We start from the raw sequence: 19,749 nt of genomic DNA on the forward strand, positions 1-19,749 counted from the left end.
CTACTAGCTATGCAGAATCATACACTCTACTTTTGGTGGGGAGGCACTATTGAAATAAAAATATTCAGTTGCTTTCACGTTTGTATCTCTGAAACGTCACAATTAATACAGATGCACATGTTCTACCATGCCTCCCTGTTACTTTTCCTAGGCAGTCTCTCCTCCTTACTTATAGGAAGTTACAACGATCAGAGATGGTGACAGAGGGTTTTATGTCCTTTACAATATGGTATACCTGAAAAAAACAAAGGTGTGTGATCTGTACTCCAGTTCTGCCTCCTGTACAGTGGCGTAGCGTGGGGGGTGCAGGGGGGCCCGGCCGCACCGGGCGCAACATCTGGGGGTTAGGGTTAGGGGCGCAAATCCACGGGTTAGGGGGCACAAATTACTTGCCTTGCCCCGGGTGCTGGCAACCCATGCTACGCCACTGCTCCTGTAATGCTACTGACAAGATGCTTCCATCCTTAGGGGGAGGTGTGACTTACTACCATATTTAGCTAAAGTCCTGCACATTGTATCTTTTCTGATGATGTGAATAGTCAACGTGAAATACTGGTATCTGAAATACTCCAGATTTCAAGATACCTCTTGTTTACCACAGAACTTTTGATCATGCAGTGGCCTTGCCTAGCCAGTTTCTTTGCCCTGAAGAGAAATCTTGTGAAAATAAAAGCATAGTTCAATTCATAGGCATGATTAGGTCTGAGGCTAAACAGGCTCTGAACTACTAAGTTAATTTACCAGCAGCTCCAAATCAGACAACAGAAAGCAAGGAATAAGCTGCAAGAGGCTCTTTCTAACCAAGTCCCTCAATCATCCAGTCCCTACTTCAGCCACACAGAAAGCTAAGGGCTTAGTAAGTCCTTTTCACACATTGCAGAGTGACAGACACATATTGCCACTGAAGCATTGCCCAGCAAGAAGCCATAGCCAATACTGGTTCAACTGTGTTGCCCTCACTTTACATTTCAAGTGTACTTTTAAAAGCTAGATTTATGTCTTTAAAAAACCGTGTAACATGTGAAATTGGCCATTACCCTACTTGTCAAGGACAGGCTTCTCTTTGTCCAACTGCACACTGTTGCTTCACTTGAGACAACTACCAAGGGCAGCCCATGCTTCATAGAGAACAGTCCTCACCTTCACAACATTGCCAAATATGTTCAGCGTGTCTTAATTTTTGTGCATTAGTTTAAGGTTTATCTTTTTTTTCCTGAAGAAAAGCCCAAAGAGAAGCTGGTTTATGGATTCTATATTTAATGTTTGTGGACTAGTTGCTATTCTGCTGAGAGGCCCCTATGAACCCCCACGAGGATACAGAGAGGAGAGAGATATGAAGCTTGGTACACCAGAGGGAAGGGGGGGGGAGGGAAATGGAAATGGAGAAATCAGATGTTGCCTCATCTAGACAAAAAAAAAAAGTGTTGAGTTTTGTTTGTTAGTTATTAGGAAGCAGGTGCTAGTTGTGTAGAAAAGCCCTTTATCCAGAAATCTCTTCCCGCTGCTCCTTGTTTCTGCGCACCTCAGCTGCGTGCAATTCCTGAAAGAGACAGAAATGAGATGCGGTGTGAAAAGTATCCATGACAGCTGATGCTTCCTTGCTGGTCTCAAGCAAATTTCAGGGGGACAAACTTGCTAGTCCGCTGCAGAAGAAACAAGGGTCTTTAGGCAACTTAAAGACTAAGACCTACTCAGAGTAGACACACTGAAATCAATGGATTCCAGTAACTTGAGTCCTTTGACTTTAATGAGCCTACTCTGAGTAAGACTTCATTGGCGATCACACTAAAGACCAAACTAGATCTAGTGTGAGCGCTGTGATCAGTTCTCCTTTGGTTTTTAAGAAGGCAAATGCACTGGGAAATGGGGTGGTGGATGAGGGCGGTGGTACTAAGGGAAAGGGGCTTGACCCTTTCTCATGTGTATTTCCCCCATCAAAATCACTCAGTGTCAAGGAGCTGCTCTGTTTTCCATCATAGTACCTGAATATTTTTCTCCATGGGAAGCAGCTTGGGGGATGGGGGTGGTCTGTGTATTTGGATCAGGGAAATGGGGCTGGGGGTTGTAGCCTGAGGAAACGACACAAAGGAGGCCCATCTGAATCTAACCATTCCGTTATAGTACTGTAGTTGCATTTGCCCTTTAAACCTCCCCAGATCATTTATTTCATTTGTTTTGATTTCCCAAAGCTTATATATCATTTGATTATAATAAAACCTCAGAGCGGTCATGGGTCTCTAGCTGTCTCATCTACTTGCACCCTCAATCTGATGTATGAAACTATTTAATTTTTTCTCAACATGCAACAGCTGCAGCAAAAAGTAGAGTTCATTTTGTTAACTCCAGTCTTTGAGTGGAACAAAGGTTCCCCACAGAGGAGGCTCATGGTCCCTAGAATCACCTGTGATATAAAATGAGCTGGAGCATGTTCTTCATATCAGAAATGATGCTGGGAAGTGTGGGATTTGTTTGGTGTGAGCCTCTGGCACTTACCTTCTCACGGAGCCGCTCCCTCAAGGCAGCTAGATGAGCTTCACGGATCTCCTTGCTCAGCTCCATCTTGTAGTTGAGCTTCTCCTCAGCCAGCCGGCTGAAGTTGTTGTTCTCTTCTAAGGCCTTGTGCAGCACCTCCCTCTCATGCTCCCGCTTTTCCGCCAGCTGCTTCAGGACTTGAGCCTCCTGGCTCTACAACACAACCAGCAAACCAGGTTAGATGAAAAGGCTCCTGAATAGCCAACTGTTGGTCAATGTGCCTGTGCATCATCTTTTTGGATGGAGCTTATCACAATGCCTGGCTACCCCATATCAGATAATATTGTACATGGCATCTATTACACATGCTCTTATTGCAGGGGTAGTTTAACCCCCAGAGGCTGCGTTAAGAATTGTGGGTGTGACCACCACCACTGGGTACAGGACACACAAGTCCTGCTCCTCTGCTGATCTGTGTAGATCAGCTAAGGAGAGGGGATTATCACCCCTTCTCTACACATTAAATGATGGTTCTGATGTCTAGGAAGGGGGGAAATTGCACCCTCATGAAGGTGCTGGGTTGAGTGAAGACTTTCAGTCCTTTCTGCCTTGTCTACTTTACTGTGTTCCTTTTCCCCACTGCTGCAAAAATTGGTGGGATCCTGATAGCGGTAGGGAATTTACTTGGAGGTTAGCCACTCTGCCCTGTGAGTTCCTCTGTTGCTTTCCCCTCCCCTCAGCTCCCTTGCATGTGTGGTGGAGCCTTGTATGTTTATCCTGTTTCTCTAATAGCCTTAAAATAGTTTAAAACAGGGGTCGGTAAGGTTTATCTTGCCTGGGCCGTATCGGTCCCGCGGAGATCCCTCTGTGGGCCGGATTGCCCGTGTGCAAGTGCATGCACCCATGATTGCAGGCATCGACACGTGCACAGCCGCGATTTCCGGCATCTGTGCATGTGCAGATGCGATTTTTGGCGCCACAGAAGCGAGTCCCCGCACCATGCTGCACCAGTTTAGCGCAGTGCGCAAGCGGGCAACTCAGTTCAGGGGCGGCTCATGGGCCAGTCAAACAACCTCCGTGGGCCGCTTCTGGCCCATGGGCCTTAGGTTGCTGACCCCCATTTCAGTGTCCATAATACCTGTGTTTACAATGCTGCATTAGCCAAATTTACACTTGCAAACCAGGTGGGTAGTGTTTGGAAATAAAACAGGTATCTGGAACTTTGCTCTCTATCCACTGAATTTATTTATATTACCACCTAGGGTTTGTCTGTTTCTTAACATTACTAAGATTTTTTTATTGCTTCTGGGTCAGCTAATCTTTCAGTTTATTTCTTTGTACTAGATGTAATTTTACTCATGACCAGAGTGGAAATGAGAAAGGGATTGGGGTATGAATATTCAGTAACGATCTTGCCCATAAGGTGCAGCATTCACTAGGTAAAACACTTCAGTCACATAAGCCCTTAATGTTATTGATAAAGCACTAGCATTATTTACGACTTGGTTAGTCTCCTTCAAGAGAGAGGGACAGATCTTCATTTCTCCTCTGCCCACATACAACATTCTGAACCACAGAATTGCAAGGATTTTCATAAGCCCTCACCAGCACAGGATTTTAGCTCTAGTCAAAGCATTCTCTTGGGCTCACTTCAATGGCAATTCCTTGACAATCGCATTACCTTCCTCCTCTCTTCTGCAGCCTCCAGCCTCTTCTGCAGCTCTTCTAGGGACAGGTCCCTCTTCTTGGGGGGAGAGGAGAGGACTGGGCTCTCCGGGGACAAATCAGAAGGTGACTTCAGAATCACTTCAAAGCTCTGGCCAGAAGCCCTCTTGTCCAGCTGCTTGACCTCCATATCTGAGCAAGAAGAAGACAGGTACCAAAAGGATGAAGGGGTGTGAACTGCAGTGTCAAATAAGGTCCTAGCAGCTTAGGCCCTGACTATCTGAAAGACTGCCTCCTCCTCCTTTGCAGATCCTCTCAGGTTTCAAGATCAGCAGAGGGAGCCATCTTGATATTCTGAGGGTTGCGGCCCAGGAAAGAGCATTCTGTGTGCCAGCTCTTAAGCTGTGGCATTTCCTCTTCAGAGGTGAATCTGGCACCGTCATTGCATAGCTTTTGTCATGCTGAAAATGCACCTCTTTACCCTAGATTTTTGACACATAAGATATGCAGATATATTTTAGAATCCACCCTAGTCTTTGGGTTGTAAATTGTTTTAACTGACTTCAATATTGCGCTTTAACTTATTGTAACCCACCCTGGAACCTTATGGAGAAAGGCAGGTAAGAAATCAAATCAAAGCAATAGATCAATAAATAATAGTTCTGTTTCATAACTTTTTCTTCATTGTAGCTGGAGCAGTTCTAATGGTCTCTCAAATACTCTTTCCGTATGTATGAATCTTTAGGATTTATGTAAGTGCAGAGTCCTTCTTAAGTACAGTATTAAGGCTGGTTGCAACTAATCCTGCATAGCTGATTCAGTTCTGAATGCTAATGGAACATATGCTGTACAACCAGTGAAAGCTATCAGCTAATGTGAGTGTTGTGCAGCAGCTGTGGCTTCAGACCATGCCACCAATGCCAATCATGATAGATCAGCATCTGCAGTGGGCTGGCAACTCTTGGGGAATGGCCGAAACCCTGCATTGCTTGCAGGTGTCAGGTATGCCAAACACTGCAGGTGAAGGAAAGAAAGCAGGGCAGCAAGAGAGGAGACTTCCAAGGTGCAGTAGGAATTTGAAGTTCATGAAGAACTGACTCAATCTCTTCAAAAGATAGCTTGTGTGCTTCTGAGACTTAGTGCACCCTTGAGGTCTCCTTCCCTTTTTCCTATCACAAAACGGGCTGCCTGACACTAAAAAAAACAACCTTGCAATATGATTCTATGGAATTTCGAATACAGTAATAAAATAGCACACCTCCACAGTATACAAAGGCTGCATTCTTGAGCACAGTTGGGACACGAAATTCCCACCAGCTTTAGTAGGATTTAAGCAGACAAATGCTTGAATCACATGTGTATGTACATCACTGGATTACTCACTGCTTGATGACTTGCAACTGAATGTGTGAAATGACTTGCTTTGTTTAGTTATTCTATTTATATCACATCTTTCTCAACAGAAAAACTAAAAAATATATATCAAAAGAATGGAGAAGAAAAAGTGGGTCAAAGTAGGCCTGTGAAAGGAGCTTCATTTCCCCTCTCCCTCTCTGTTTGCTACACTTCAGAATGGCGGCCTTCTAATGGAATTGGAGCGGAGTGGGAACTTGTGGGCAGTTGTCTGGCAGGCCCCTGGAACTGCCTTGCTATCCCTTTATCTCCTGCAGAATGGCCAGCCATGTCTTAATTTAACACACATACTCCATATTACGGGAAGCGGGTGGTGCTGTGGGTTAAACCACAGAGCCCAGGACTTGCCGTTCAGAAGGTCGGAAGTTCAAATCCCCGCAACGGGGTGAGCTCCCGTTGCTCAGTCCCTGCTCATGCCAACCTAGCAGTTCAAAAGCATGTCAAAGTGCAAGTAGATAAATAGATAAATAGATAAATCTGGTGGGAAGGTAAATGGCATTTCCGTGCGCTGATCTGGTTCGCCAGAAGCAGCTTAGTCATGCTGGCCACATGACCTGGAAGCTGTACGCAGGCTCCCTTGGCCAATAAAGCGAGATGAGCGACACAACCCAGAGTCGGTCATGACTGGACCTAATGGTCAGGGGTCCCTTTACCTTTATTCCATATGACATGCCCATTCAACCACTTCCGAGTGCAGAACTGGCACTTTTATGAGTAGTGCTCATTCTGCACTTGTAAGGAATTGATCTTTTAGTGTGGCAGCAGCTACCCTCTGGAACTGCCTGGTCACTGACATTAGGCAGGCACCTTCGCAGTACAGCTTTCAGCATCTGTAAGCCTACCCAGATATGAAAAGTTGGACATTTATTTAAATACATTATTTTATAACCTACACCTTTAACTGCTGATTCTATTTTTTTTTTTTTTTTAGGTTAACTTGTTTTAAACCCTGACTTTTAGTGATCAGTCAGGTCAGCAGTATGAGATACTTACCTCCATATTGGTATATGGTATTTGGGTGTGGCTGGGTGTGGAAACAGGAACAGATCAATGAAAGCAGAGAGAGTTCCTTCATTTTCTCTTTGTACGCTAGAAAGACAAGCAAAAAAAACCAGTGAGCAAAGTTCTAATGGCAGCCATTTGCTATCTTCAGAGGACATGGAGTAAAATGTTGACCCACGCCACAAACCTGGGTTATTCTTTAGAGCTATTTCCAGAATCTCAAAAGGGGAGAACCAAGAGTGTTTGGACATTTCCACCATAAAGCAAAATGGTAAAACTAGCTTTCTTAGGTAAGAAGAGAGTGATCATTTGAAAGCCTCACATGCATCTTTGAGCAGAGTTTTCAAATAGCTACATTCCCTTGTACCTACAAGAAAATACCTTGTAGTTAGAAAAATGGATGGGTTGTATCCAACTAACTTTTACTCACTGCTGACCCACTGAAATGAAGAGATCAAAGATAGTCATGTCTATTCATTTTGGATGCAACCCAATGACTCTTCTATTCATTTCCATGGGGCATCTGCATGGGAAATTCATTGTGGATTGTGCCCCTGGGTATTCATCTCCTTGCTCAGGTAGGCTGTCTTTCTCTTTACTAGAAACAGCTTTCTTTCTGTCCATTTCAAAAAACTGTTGTCCTATCCAGTGCAATCCACTCCTCTCCCATTTTCTAATTCCTCAGACAAATCTGACTGCAATTAAAGGTGCACTATGGAACACAAACATGAAGCAGATACGCAGGCCATTGAGAAACATCTGGCTGACATAAGAGGGTGAGTTTTCTGCTTCATCAATTCAGACCCAGGGATCAGGCCAGCATCACAGTCAGCCACTCGCCAGGTTGAATAGTATCTCTTCCTGGGTGAGTAGCTTACCAAAGTCTTCAGCCAAACTGCTATCTGACCCATACAGTGGGATTCCTCTGGTACTTCTCTCCAGCATTAGGCTAGTGGTCTGTTGTTTACCCTTCCTCATAACACAAAAACAAGGAAGAGTAAAATGGAAAGAAATGGGCACCAGAAAGAGAACAGCCAAAATGAGCTAGTCAATGGACAGACAGTTGAATTATGAATTGGTTCTAAATTGCTTTTGCTGAGTGCATGCCTGGGCCCTATACTACTCTTATAACATCTGTTGAAGAGGGGTCCTAATTGGGCAACTTTCCACTTTGCTCCTGACTTAGTGTTTAGTGACACTGCCAGTTGCCAACCCTTTCAAATTGGCATTAGTGTAACAACATGAGGTCCAGCCGTATGGAAGCGGCTCCTGTATCCTTGTGGTAATACAATACAAAACAAAACAAAACAGTTTGTGGTCCAGGGAAGTAGGCCCAAGTCTGCCCCAAGTCATTGTTTGGTTCTGGACAAGTTACTTTCCATTCTGTAAAATGGGAATGTCAATGATTTACTTTGTGCGGACAGGGAGGGGATTTGCAAGTTTAAGATTGCTTTATCTTTGCAAAAGAAGCAAAGTTATAAAACAATAAGCAAAAGGATATTTTCAGACAGAAAACTGCAACATATAGAGTTCAATGTCATAGAGTATGAATGGCAATCTTATGAATGGAGTTCATAACAGGGATTCTACATAGCCAAAATTATCTTTAGTAATCAAGTAGCAAGATAATCTGGGGATCTCATGTCTCTCAGCCTCTATCTACCAAAAGTTGTAAGTAAACCAGAGCGCCTGCTGACTGCATCTCATTGTATTAACAGAAGATAACTATAGTGAGATGCTGGCAGCCAGTGCTCTAGTTGCTAAGTCTCATAGATAAGACACTCTGGATAAGTTAATTAACCTAAATAATATATATTCTGTATTCTGAAATCTTGTTCTGAATTGCTTAAAAATTATCAAGGGGAGCCCCAGTGAGAAGTCAGGAAGTTGCAAATTTAACAAGATATTCAAATGTATGTACTTGTGTGACAAATTTAGGAAACATACAAAATCCAAAATTTGCTTTTCATGTTTGACTCATCTCTAAAGAGCATTATTGGCTGGACAGAGCACTGCCATGTGTGACCAGCGAACCAATTCCATCAGTTTCCCTGCTTCATTTGTTTATTTTTGTGTAAGACGCTAAGAAGAGCAAGTGAGTCAGTTTAATATGTATGTGTGTGTCACATGTGAATGTACATAAATTCAGGAAAGAATTCAAAAAAGAACCAAATGCACCTTATTGCCAAGGTAGGTTTTAGGGGCCAACTTAACTCATCTGATTTAAGCTTCACGTGTGAAAAAGAACTCAGCTGTCTGCCAGTATACTTTTATGGCAGGCACAATGCATATCAAACCTGCATCTGCAGCTGGAGGCAATATATGAATAATGAATTTTTTAAAAAGCTGGGCTGAGCAACAGTCCCTGCCCCCTACAATCTCCATTTGGGTCTTGTATTTTAAAGGTCCTGCCAAATACTGCATAATCTCAGCTGCTGTGTCTACTTGCCTGCAAGCCCAATGCTGGGGCATCTTTCCGTCTCAGCCCCAGCCTGTCCCCAATTTTGTCTTTTGTACTCTCCTGCTGTCATGTAGTGAAGCCCCCTTCCCCTTCATCAATTAAGATAAAAGTGGGAGGAAGACAAATGCATCCCAGCTGCTGTCAGCAGCCTAATGAGATGAGGAAAGCAGGATGTGTACATCTCCTGGCATTTCAGGCTCTCTAACTCCATCTTGGCGCCAGCGATCAGCAGCAATTAGCCGATTCCAGTCAACACAAATTGAGGGAGGGGAGGAGCCGTTCTCTTGGCTTTGGGTGTACTGGAGAGTCAGGGAGAAGCCACAGGGGAAGAAAATTGGAGGAGCTTTTGCTCCGAACTCAACCCCTTGCAATTAAATGAAGTTTTAGCTGAGTCTTCCAGCTGGAGCCATGTTTTGTCACAAAGCAGCTTTGGGAAACAGGGATGCAAAGAGAGAGAGTGTCCTTGCTCAGGGCTGCTTTCCCAGAGCCACCTGGCCTTCCCCCATCTCTGCAGGCACAGAGTCCCTGCACAAAACCTCTTTGGTCTGCCATCCACTTCCCTTCTGATTCTCAAGCAGAGCTCAAGGCTGAAGGTGAAGGAGCTGTTCTTCCAGCACCACTTCTGGTTGAGTCAGCTGCCACACAAGCCCGACAAAGGGCCACACTTAATGAGTTTCTACCACAGATGGGTATAATTTCCAAGTAAGAAATGCCAAATCACTTGCATATGCATTGTTATGTGTCTTCATTTTTCAGCTTGTACTGTCTGGATTCACTCAGTGTTAACTTTGGCTGAAACGTAGCTCACTTTGGCTTTCATGAGTTTGTATGCCACATTAACAACAGTCACACACAAGGCACAAACAGCAGGAGATCGCCTCAATGGCCATGAAGGTCCACTGGAGCTTCATGTGAGAAAACACACCTCTTCTCTTTAGCTTTGATTTAGCACTTATCCACTCAACAATATTTTTTCTCACATTTGATAACACTTTGCCTTTTAACAGCTCTGTGGAAGTTTGCAGTATTGTACTCTTTAGCCACCTTGTTCAGGAAAACAGTAAATAAAGTGTTTCAATGAGAAACTCATCGTATTAAGAGATCTTGTGAATGGTCACTGGGACAAAATATTATTTAAAAGGGTATTTGAAAAGACCTCGAGCATATTGTCAAATCCCAGACAATATCCCAGTCAATAAAAAAATAACAGTAGCTCCTTTAGTGTTTGGTTTTTTTTGTTTCAAAGTGGTTGGCTACTGACTCACTACATTGCCCAAATGGAGTTTCCCTGCAGCAAGATGCCCTAAAATCTAGTTATTCCTGTAATGCACAATTTTGTGACAATTGTGTGTGTATTGTTGTTCTTTTGTTGTTGTTGTTACTATTGCTGTTATTACTATTACTATACAGTGGTACCTTGGTTCATTAACAACTTGGATTAAGAACACTGCAAACCCGGAAGTAGGTGTTTTGGTTTGTGAACTTTGCCTTGGAAGCAGAACATGTTGAGTGTGTTCCATTTGTAAATTGAGTCCCCTGCTGCTATGGGAAAGCACGCTTTGGTTTAAGAACGCTTTGGTTTAAGAACCAACTTCTGGAACGGATTAATTTCATAAACCAAGGTACCACTGTAATTATTATTATTATTAGGCAATCCAAGCCAGGCCAAGTTGCTTTGGAGGTTGTTAGGACCTAAATCCATTGACAAGTTGGTTTGGAGCCTTGCTCCCTTCCGAATCTACAATTCTGTGATCACAATTCCCTAAATAACATTGATCTTCACAATCGTCCTCTAATGCAAGCCAATATTAGTACCATTTTACAGAGGTACAAACTGAGGCTATTTGCAACTTGCTCAAAGCCACCCAGGGAAGCTAAATCTGGGCTGGCATCAGAGTCCAGTTCTCCAGGCCCTGAGCAAGACGTTGTTCAACAAGCTACCTTTGCTCTTGCCTTCCTTTGTAGAAGTGGGGTGATTGGAATGCTGTGAACAGGCTATGCTTGCCCCAGGTATGATACAGGTCAATGTAATGTGTGGGGAAGTACACAGGAGCCTGATGGAAAACTTAGTGTGCTGATTCTTTGAATATGTAGCCATCTCTAGGATTTCCAGCATTGCAAGGTCAGCTGCCTAAGTTCTGATAATCCCCTGGGGGCATAACTGAAGGCAACAAAGCTCCAGTTCAGAAGCACTTATAGATTTATAGATAAAAAAGTCAATAATGCATAAATGGGGGTGGGGGCGAGAGGACAGGAACAAGGGAGGAACGTGAGCATATGAATAGTGATCCCCAAGGGAAAACACACACATTGCTTTGGAGTCCTTGTATGATCAAGGTAGAACAACGTAAGAACTGTGCTGGCTCTATAATGGGAAATGCATTAATTGTTACTTGAAGAGATCTATCAAAGTCATCTCAAGGGGGAACTAGTCAATAGTTCACTTTTCCTTTAGACAGATGGACACAGTAAAGGCCATCCAGGAAGCTTCTCTGACCTTGCTATTGATTTTCTTTGTAAAGCACACAGCTTTGCTGCCTCACTAAGATGCCAATGGGGCAAACTGCTGCAAATGCCTGATTGGTGCAAACTAGCAAAGTGTTGCATGTGCATAGATGCAGAAGATGTGTTGCTTGGCCCTTCAAGATGCTGGGCAATGTACTTGCTCAGTTTCCAGCTGTTTCAGTCCAAAGAGGCCTCCTTCATATTTCTTCAGGGTCCTATATATTGCTGCTGCAGCTACTGATGCATTATGAAAACACAGATAATGGATCAGGATCATTTAGCAAACTGTGTAATAAGTAGTAGCCCAAACAAGGTGCTAGATAGACTACCTGGGGAAACTGTACTTCACCCACATTATTGGGACCCATACTACTGGGGAAGAAGGTCCTATTGGCATAAAGGCCCATCCAAACATTTTATATTTTAATTATGAGCAGCTGCCAAACTCCTTCAGATGTAGAGCCTAGACAGCTGCATGGGTTACCTGCACAAAAGGTCATGTGTATTTTGTGAATATATGAAACTGATCCATGAACTCTAACTCTGATGAAATTATAGCTTTCTGAGAACCACAACTATCACATTGAAAAATAAAACAAGTTTCTGGCTATGATTACTACAGAGAAAACCTGGATGGTGTGAGAACAATGCCTGGTAAAATATCAAAACTTAGAAGGGGTCTGGAACAGCCTCCCAGTGCTGGCACAGCACACTTTTTTGTCCCCACAGCTTCTGTTCCTTAGTTTCTGCTGTCCATCTGGCTCAATCGCCATGCCTCCTCATCCTTCCATTTCTTCAATCATTGTCAAGCCTTTATGCAAAACAAGCAAACAAACACATAATTTCATTCTGTCACAGAACAGAGAATGCCTATTTTTGTCTGTACCAAAAGACCCAGTATGTCAAAAAGACACACTGAGGTTCCAAGCTGATAGAGATGACTTAGTTCATAGAATTGTAGAGTTGGAAGGGACCATGAGAGTCATCTAGTCCAAACCCTTTTTGCTCCACATGGGGCTCGAATCCATGACCCTAGGATTAAGATTTTCATGTTCTATCAACTGAGCTATCCCTTCATTCTCAGCCTTTATGTGGCCTTGGTAGAACACCTCTATCTGTGTGCTTTTGTTTCTGTATCATTCCACTTTAAACAATCTATTTAAATTCTTCTAATTCTTTTAGTTCAATAACTACAGAGGGGGTTTTTTTTAGCATTAGGAACAGACTACGTACATGCCAGCTGGGGCTGACAGATCAAGGTGCGTACAAGGAAGTTGAACAAACCTCACAGGGGGAAGTGTCTTTGCAAAGTCCAGAGAAAAATGTGCTTCTTCAAAGAAAGAGAATGTCAGCAATGAGTAATAGAAGAATGATTCTCATTTGAAATTTAAGCCAAAGGCTATACTGAATTTGCTCAGAACACAGATAACTATTTGTAACTAAATCCACTGACAAAAACCAAAGCATAAACTCAGAATACAGGGGCAAAGATGCTCCAGACTTTCAGTTAAGGTAAAAAAAGAGTTCCAGTTCAACAAAACTGTAGTGTTTAGTAGACAGTACAGACATGTTCAGTCTTCTTCCATAGTTTCCTTTTGTGTGAGATTGTTATAATAAGCCTGTGATAATCAGCAGCTCTTTTAGCCAAAGCCATGCTTAAAACATTTCACCTGTAGAATATTATGGTAGCTCTCTAATAAGGACACATTGGCCATGATCGTGTGACTTATCTTTATCAGCTACAATCTAGGTCAGGTGATTTGGAAACTGAATGATCTGGATTTTTTATTGCCAGGATTGTACTTAGAACTGGAAATTTGAATGATTCTCCCAAGAAATCTTATCGCAAAAGAAACTCAGCTTATGTGGAATCAAATGCAGGGCCCCCATCTTGATGGATGAGGTGCACCCCAATATACAGAAACACCTCCCAGCCCATATTCTGCTCTTCAACAGACAGGACAGGCACAGATCCAACTGTTCTCCAATATCACTGCTGAAGAGATGGTGCCAATGGACAGCAACACATTCCCAGGACTGCCGGGAGTGGTCCAAGTTGCCTACTCAATGCAGGGTCAAACCTCATTGCAGAAAGCGTACTATTTGTATGGAGTTCATACAGTAATCAGTACATTTCTGAGGATATCTTTGCCTGTCAAGGAGTGTTCCAAAAATCTCTTGGGACAAAAGGTAATACTGAAAGGTGGTATGTGTTGAAGGCTCATGCATACTAACTAGGGCCTTGAGCTGTATTGCTCACCCCCTGCTGAAACACAAAGCTAAACCATAGTCGTGCAGAAGTGGGGGAAGATGAAAATATAGAGTTGGGTGAGTTTATAAAAAAAAGAAAAAAAGAAAAAGAGAGAAATGACATCACCATTTAACTGATAGATACGCAACACGTCCCAAGTGAGCTTGCAAAATAACTAGATATAAAGGGCAGTATTCTTGCACTTTGAATAGTTATGAAGAAAGAGAACTTTTAGCAAGCACAGCCTGTCATACAGGGTGAGAAATCTGCACCTTCCAGATTCTAAAAACAGACCCATCCCAATCCTAATGCTTGAGAGCCTTTAAGTTTAAATTGTGATTTTCTGCATGGAAAACATTTATTTTAACATGTGTACAGTTTACAGGCCACCCTACAACCAAAGTTATCTGGCTAGCTTAAATAGATTTAAACCAGCAAGTTCAATAAAACAACAGATACAGCTAAAATACACAACATAAAATTATTTTAAAACACTGAACTTTGCAACGGTGTATCAGTTCAAAACTGAGGGTGGGGGAATAAAATCCTAGAACAGTATTAAATTATAACTTTTTTATACCAAGTTATACCTGGGGGAAAGTAAAAACGTATTTGCCTGCTGCCAGCAGGATATTGAAATAGGTGCCAGGTGAGCCAGGGATGGAGAGGACCTTTCACTATAGAAAAGGCCCATTCTCTCATAGTCACCTGGTGTACCTTGTGTTATCTCAAAGGGATTGAGATGACAACATAGGACCATGCAGGGCTTCAAAGATAAAAAAAACACTTTGAATTGAACAAGTAATCAGTGAAGTTGCAAAATGCCCCTCCCAGTTAGTATTTGTGCAGCCATGTTTTGCATCACGTGAAGTTTCCGGAACATTTGCAGAGACGTCCATGTGCAATGCGTTGCAGTAATCCAAACAGGAATTTATCAAGGCATCCATGATATCTCTGTCCAGTTTTTGTAAGGGTGGACACACTAAAACTAAGGTGGGCACATTGAGATTAAGGTTGGCACTAAAAGTATTATTTCCTCACCAGAAGATCAGTGCCTGAAGGGTATGTGATTTAAATCAAAGGACATGGGTAGGATCTACTTGGGAGAACACATGAAGAGCTTGTCAGATCAGGCCAAAGGCCCATCTAGACCAGCATCCTGTTTTAACAGAAGTCAAATGATAAAATGCATGCAAGCAGAACCTGAGCCCAACAGTACTCACCTACCGGCAATTCCAAGCAGGTTTCATAATCTTTTAAAGTCATGCAAGCTGGCAGTCATCACTACCTCTTTTAGGAGTTAATTTCATAGTTTAGCTATGCACTGTGTGAATAAGTACTTTTATATGTCCTGAATCTTTCGACATTCAGCTTCATTAGATTTACATGGATTTTAGCATTATAAAAGAGGGAGGAAAACTCTGTATTTACTTTCTTCACATTGTGCATAAACTTATACAGCTCTATTATATGTCCCCCTTTTCCACTTGTGATTTTTCTAACTTAAAAAGCCGTATTGTAACCTTTCCTTAAAGGGGAGTCTCTCCAGCCCCTTAATAATTTTGGCTGCTCCCCCCTTTTTTTTACCTTTTCCAGCTCTACAATATTCTTTTTTAGGCAAAACAAACAGAACTGTATAAAGTACTTCAAGTGTGGTTGCATCATAGATACCCAGATATGGAAAGGGACAGAAATAAATCATTATCTGGAACTCATTTGTCAGGGATCAAGATGCAGGGAGGACTGAAGAATTCCAGTGATTTCTGAAAAAATCTTTCGGCATGATTCTGAAAGTACTTGTTAAGAATCGCATGTCAGAGGCAAAATCACAGCCAGTCAGTGCAGGGTATGTGCAGACTATTTGTTATTGAAATCCTGAATAATAATTCAATGCAGTACAGTGGTACCTTGGGTTACATAGGCTTCAGGTTACATACGCTTCAGGTTACAGACTCTGCTAACCCAGAAATAGTGCTTCAGGTTAAGAACTTTGCTTCAGGATAAGAACAGAAATCGTGCTCCGGCGGCAGCAGGAGGCCCCATTAGCTAAAGTGGTGCTTCAGGTTAAGAACAGTTTCAGGTTAAGAACAGACCTCTGGAACGAATTAAGTACTTAACCCGAGGTACCACTGTATAAACAAATACCTGGCTTTTATAAACAATAGGTTGAACCAGGTATTCATCACACACACACACACACACACACACACACACACACACACAGAGCGCCTGATATGCCATGTCCACTATGGCTCCTCCTAGTCTCTCCTACCTTCTGAATATAACCAGAGAAGCACTTTCTTTACACATTAGCACAGCAATTACTCATTAGGGAGCCAAGATGGTACTCTACAGATGCTGCTGGATTCCAGCTTGCATTACCCCTGACTGCTGACCATGCTGTCTGGGACTGACGGAGTCCAACAACAACATTTGGAAGGAACCACTTTGGCTGCCCTGGTTTAAATATATTAAGAAAACAATGCTTGAAGTTTTTGGGGGACAGTAAGGAGCCCAATCTAACTGTTCCCTTTTCCTTCCTTCTCAACCTCTCCAACAACAGTTTTTCATTCTACATTCAACATTGGCTCTAATTAACATAAAAGTGTCATCCTTAAGTCTGGAAACACATAAGATAGTGAACCAGCTCCACTTATATTGTGTTCAAATGAGGAATGGCAAAGAAAGACTTATCCAACTGAGGGCATTTATTTGGGGTTGTTCTGCCCCTTCTTTACACAGCTATATATCATTGCCAAAAAGCTTATTCATCCTCTCTGTATAAAAACTCAGCATTTACTTGCATTAGGGTTTCCATACTTCAAAAAGTAAAAACCAGGACACCCTAACTTGGCAGCCCTAACTTGCATGGACCTGTCTCTTGAATTCCTCAACCAGCTGCTGGTCTGTAGCCACAGGAAGGGGACCATGCTAGACATACTATGTATTCCATGGATGGCCTGACCAGAGCAAGAGGCATGCATTCACTACACAATAAAAGTCCCATGGGTTTTTCAACATATGGTACCAAATTAATAGATAATTCTCAGAGAAGGTCACAGCTATTAATTCCCATCCATGTACTGAGGGGATCTGCGTGTGCCATAGGTGAACATAGTGGCTTTCTGCTTTCTGCTGGGGGAGAATGTTCAAGAAGCCGTGGCCTTGTTGAGCCAAGGGACTGTCTGGGACTAAATGCAAGATGTTTGCCTGAGCAGAATCCTTTGGCACAGCTCAGCCGCCACTGCAGCTGAGCCTGCACTGAGCATGTGCTGTTGCTTCCCCTGCTTGCTAAGTAGAAGTGATACTATTCTGGCAAACGGAATATACTTGGGAAGCAAGAGGGGCCAAGGCACAGAGAACCCACTCCTCTTCCAGCTGTGGAAAAGGATATACAGAAATCTCTTGAGGCACACATAAAAATACAGCTGCTCTCCTTATCTTTCTTCAAGTGTGTTCTGCTTTTATGAAACAGGGTGGAGCAACCAGGCAAGATGAAAAGAGAGAGGACAGACAGTGATAAAATCTCACCTCTCAGCTCTATGGTTTGCATGTCTGCAAACAGGGATAACAAGCTGCCTCAAGTTCTGGTCCACCCTTCTCTTTGTCTTCTGTAAACACCTTTCTTCTTTCATCTCCTTGTTTTGATCACACTCCTGTCACCCCAGAACCTCTGTTCTTTGACATCAGTCTTATGCCAAACCTAATCCAATTGGAACGGGAAAAGGATCGGAAATAGACCTCCGAGGCAAACTGCTCAGCTTTAAAAGCTGTGTCCCACTGTCAGGAAATTAAAATGTATGGTTGGGGTGGGAGGGAAAGGGAGAAAGTACCATATTGTTTCAGAGCACCATATGGGGAAGGCACCTGGTACCCAGACATGTCATTCCCCCTCCCAACTCATTCACAGCAGGGCTCTTTCAGCCTTGAGAACCCTGACCAACCCTGACATTGTCATTTATTTAATTTGCACTGATTCTGCAATAAAATAATAGGAGAGGAAAACACCTATCTCCAAAAAAAAAAAAAAAACATTCCTAGTTTTTGCTACCTCTGTCCTCCCATTCAAACACAATGCATTCCCTCTCCGCCCCCCAGCACAGATCAAACATATTCTTTGCAAAAGGTTTCTGGCAAATTTCTTATCTCATGCAAAGCTGGCTCTGCACATCCTCAGACAGGGGGACCCATCACATATACCTCCCCTTGTATTTTAAAAGGAAGCAGCTCAGAAAAGGAGCCGCAGGCAACACAGGGATGGGCAAGTCCGGCGAGTACAGCAGGCAAGACAGAGCTTCTCCACAGCTAGTTTTTTTGTGTTTACGAAAGTATATACATACATCTTTCTCCCCCTCCCCTATCTCTCCATCTATAATGGGTTTCCTTCATTTTCATTTTTTAAAAATTCAGTAAATAAACATGATCTGTGACCCAATTTATAAAAGCTTTAAAGACCAGTAGTGAGTGGACATCACAAGTCATCTATTGTCTATGTAAAGAGACAACACGCTTCTTCCCAGCCAAATTCCATACGCTTAGCCCCAGCCTTTAAAAAGAAAAAAAGGAGAAGATACATGTTTAGGGACTAGAAAGCAGGTGGATGCACACACAAGTGATGGACACACTGTGAGCAAAGCTGTTCCTTCACCTCACCTACCAGGCCTTGTAACCTGGGAGGGCAACAAGGTGCAGCTATGCAGTGGTGTCACAGCCCCTGCAGGAAAGGATTGTCTAACAGCATTGGGTTTCATTCAGCGCCATGGGCGGACCACTCCCTCTACAGCAGCTGCTGGCTAAACAACCTGCCCTGATTCTACTAACTCAGATGTACAATTATTATTATTTAAATGTCTTTGCCTCTTTGTTCTTTTTATCCCCTTCCTTTCTACCACTGCCAATCTACTTTTACAGAAACTGGGTTTAAAAAAATTTGGCAAAACACAACCACTCAGGTAAATGGATTTTTAACCGTATGCATCAGAGAAAAAAGAGATGATTTGAAAACACGTATCAAAGCCTGGAAATACACAATTCTGAAAGCAAGAGAAGACAATGATGCCTGCCCGGCTACCATCTGTATAGCGTTGCAGACAAGCCCCACCTTGAAAAGAAGAATGGAGAATAACACTGATCATTGCAGATGGGGTCCTTCTCAATGATGCAGCTGCATATAAAGAGGGGGGAAAACCCCTTGCTTGTTTTACCTGAGACGGTGCTGGCCATGATGGTGAGGTGGGTAGTGGAGAGGACGCTGCAAGGGAAGATGCAGAGGCAGAGAGGCAGGAGACTGGCTTTTCTGCTGAAGTGCTGCAATGCTGTGGAAGAGAGGAAGGTCTGACTCAGCTCTAGGGGGCTGTGGCTATCCAAGAAGGGAGGAGAGAAAGAGAAGGAGAGGGGGAGAGGGAGAGAGGCGAAAGAAAGAAAGAAAAGGAGAAAGGGCTTGAAATACGGAAAATGAGTTCCCAGTGCAGAATATCAATGGGCCTCGGAGGGCAGCTTTTGATGCCCAATTCTTTTACAATGTCAGGAGTCTGAGAAGAAACGCAGAGCCTGTTAGCAAAGGGGGATAGTTAGCAGACACGCCCAAACTGGAGATTTTCCTCCTCCCTTCTCTTGTCTGACATGTATAGTCTAGAAATCAGCTGTTTCGTTTTATGTTAGGGAGTTGAAAACAAAATGTGAAAATGCACAGAGTGAACCGAATTTAAGAGATAAAAAGCTTTGGGAAGCACAGCCATTCACAATTTCGCAGACCTATTTGAAGGATGTGTCTGGAATTCAAGTTAACCCAGCACGAAAATACCAGCTCCTATTCTCACCTAGGGTTGCCATTTCACAAGCCTAGTACTCCAGTTCACAACCTAGTTAAACTACAGTACCTGAATTTAACCCCACTGGCATCACATGATACGTTTCTTTACATTTATCACTGTTACATTTAAAACTATGTCCATAGCAGGATTGAAAGCCAAATCAAATG

The 19,749-nt window shown here is 43.0% G+C and overlaps 1 protein-coding gene across 1 annotated transcript; it reads right to left on the bottom strand.

Moving 5' to 3' along the window:
* Window positions 1-1,240: 1,240 nt before the first annotated feature.
* Window positions 1,241-19,346, bottom strand: STMN3 (stathmin 3). The gene is made up of 5 exons (XM_081917372.1): window positions 18,974-19,346; window positions 6,544-6,639; window positions 4,154-4,329; window positions 2,494-2,685; window positions 1,241-1,540 (listed from the first exon to the last, which is right to left on the bottom strand). Exons 1-5 carry the CDS (start codon window positions 18,990-18,992, stop codon window positions 1,481-1,483), a joined length of 543 nt encoding a protein of 180 aa, XP_081773498.1. The 5' UTR covers window positions 18,993-19,346; the 3' UTR covers window positions 1,241-1,480.
* Window positions 19,347-19,749: the final 403 nt, after the last annotated feature.

The sequence above is a fragment of the Podarcis melisellensis genome (assembly GCF_964234715.1).
Source record: "Podarcis melisellensis genome assembly, chromosome: 6".
NCBI lineage: Eukaryota > Metazoa > Chordata > Lepidosauria > Squamata > Lacertidae > Podarcis > Podarcis melisellensis.

Excerpts from the sequence above, each read along its gene's own strand:
- STMN3 (XM_081917372.1), bottom strand. Across the intron at positions 2,686-4,153 it reads CTGCAGAAGAGAGGAGGAAG|AGCCAGGAGGCTCAAGTCCT; the intron begins GTAATGCGATTG and ends GTTGTGTTGTAG. Across the intron at positions 1,541-2,493 it reads GGGAGCGGCTCCGTGAGAAG|GAATTGCACGCAGCTGAGGT; the intron begins GTAAGTGCCAGA and ends TGTCTCTTTCAG.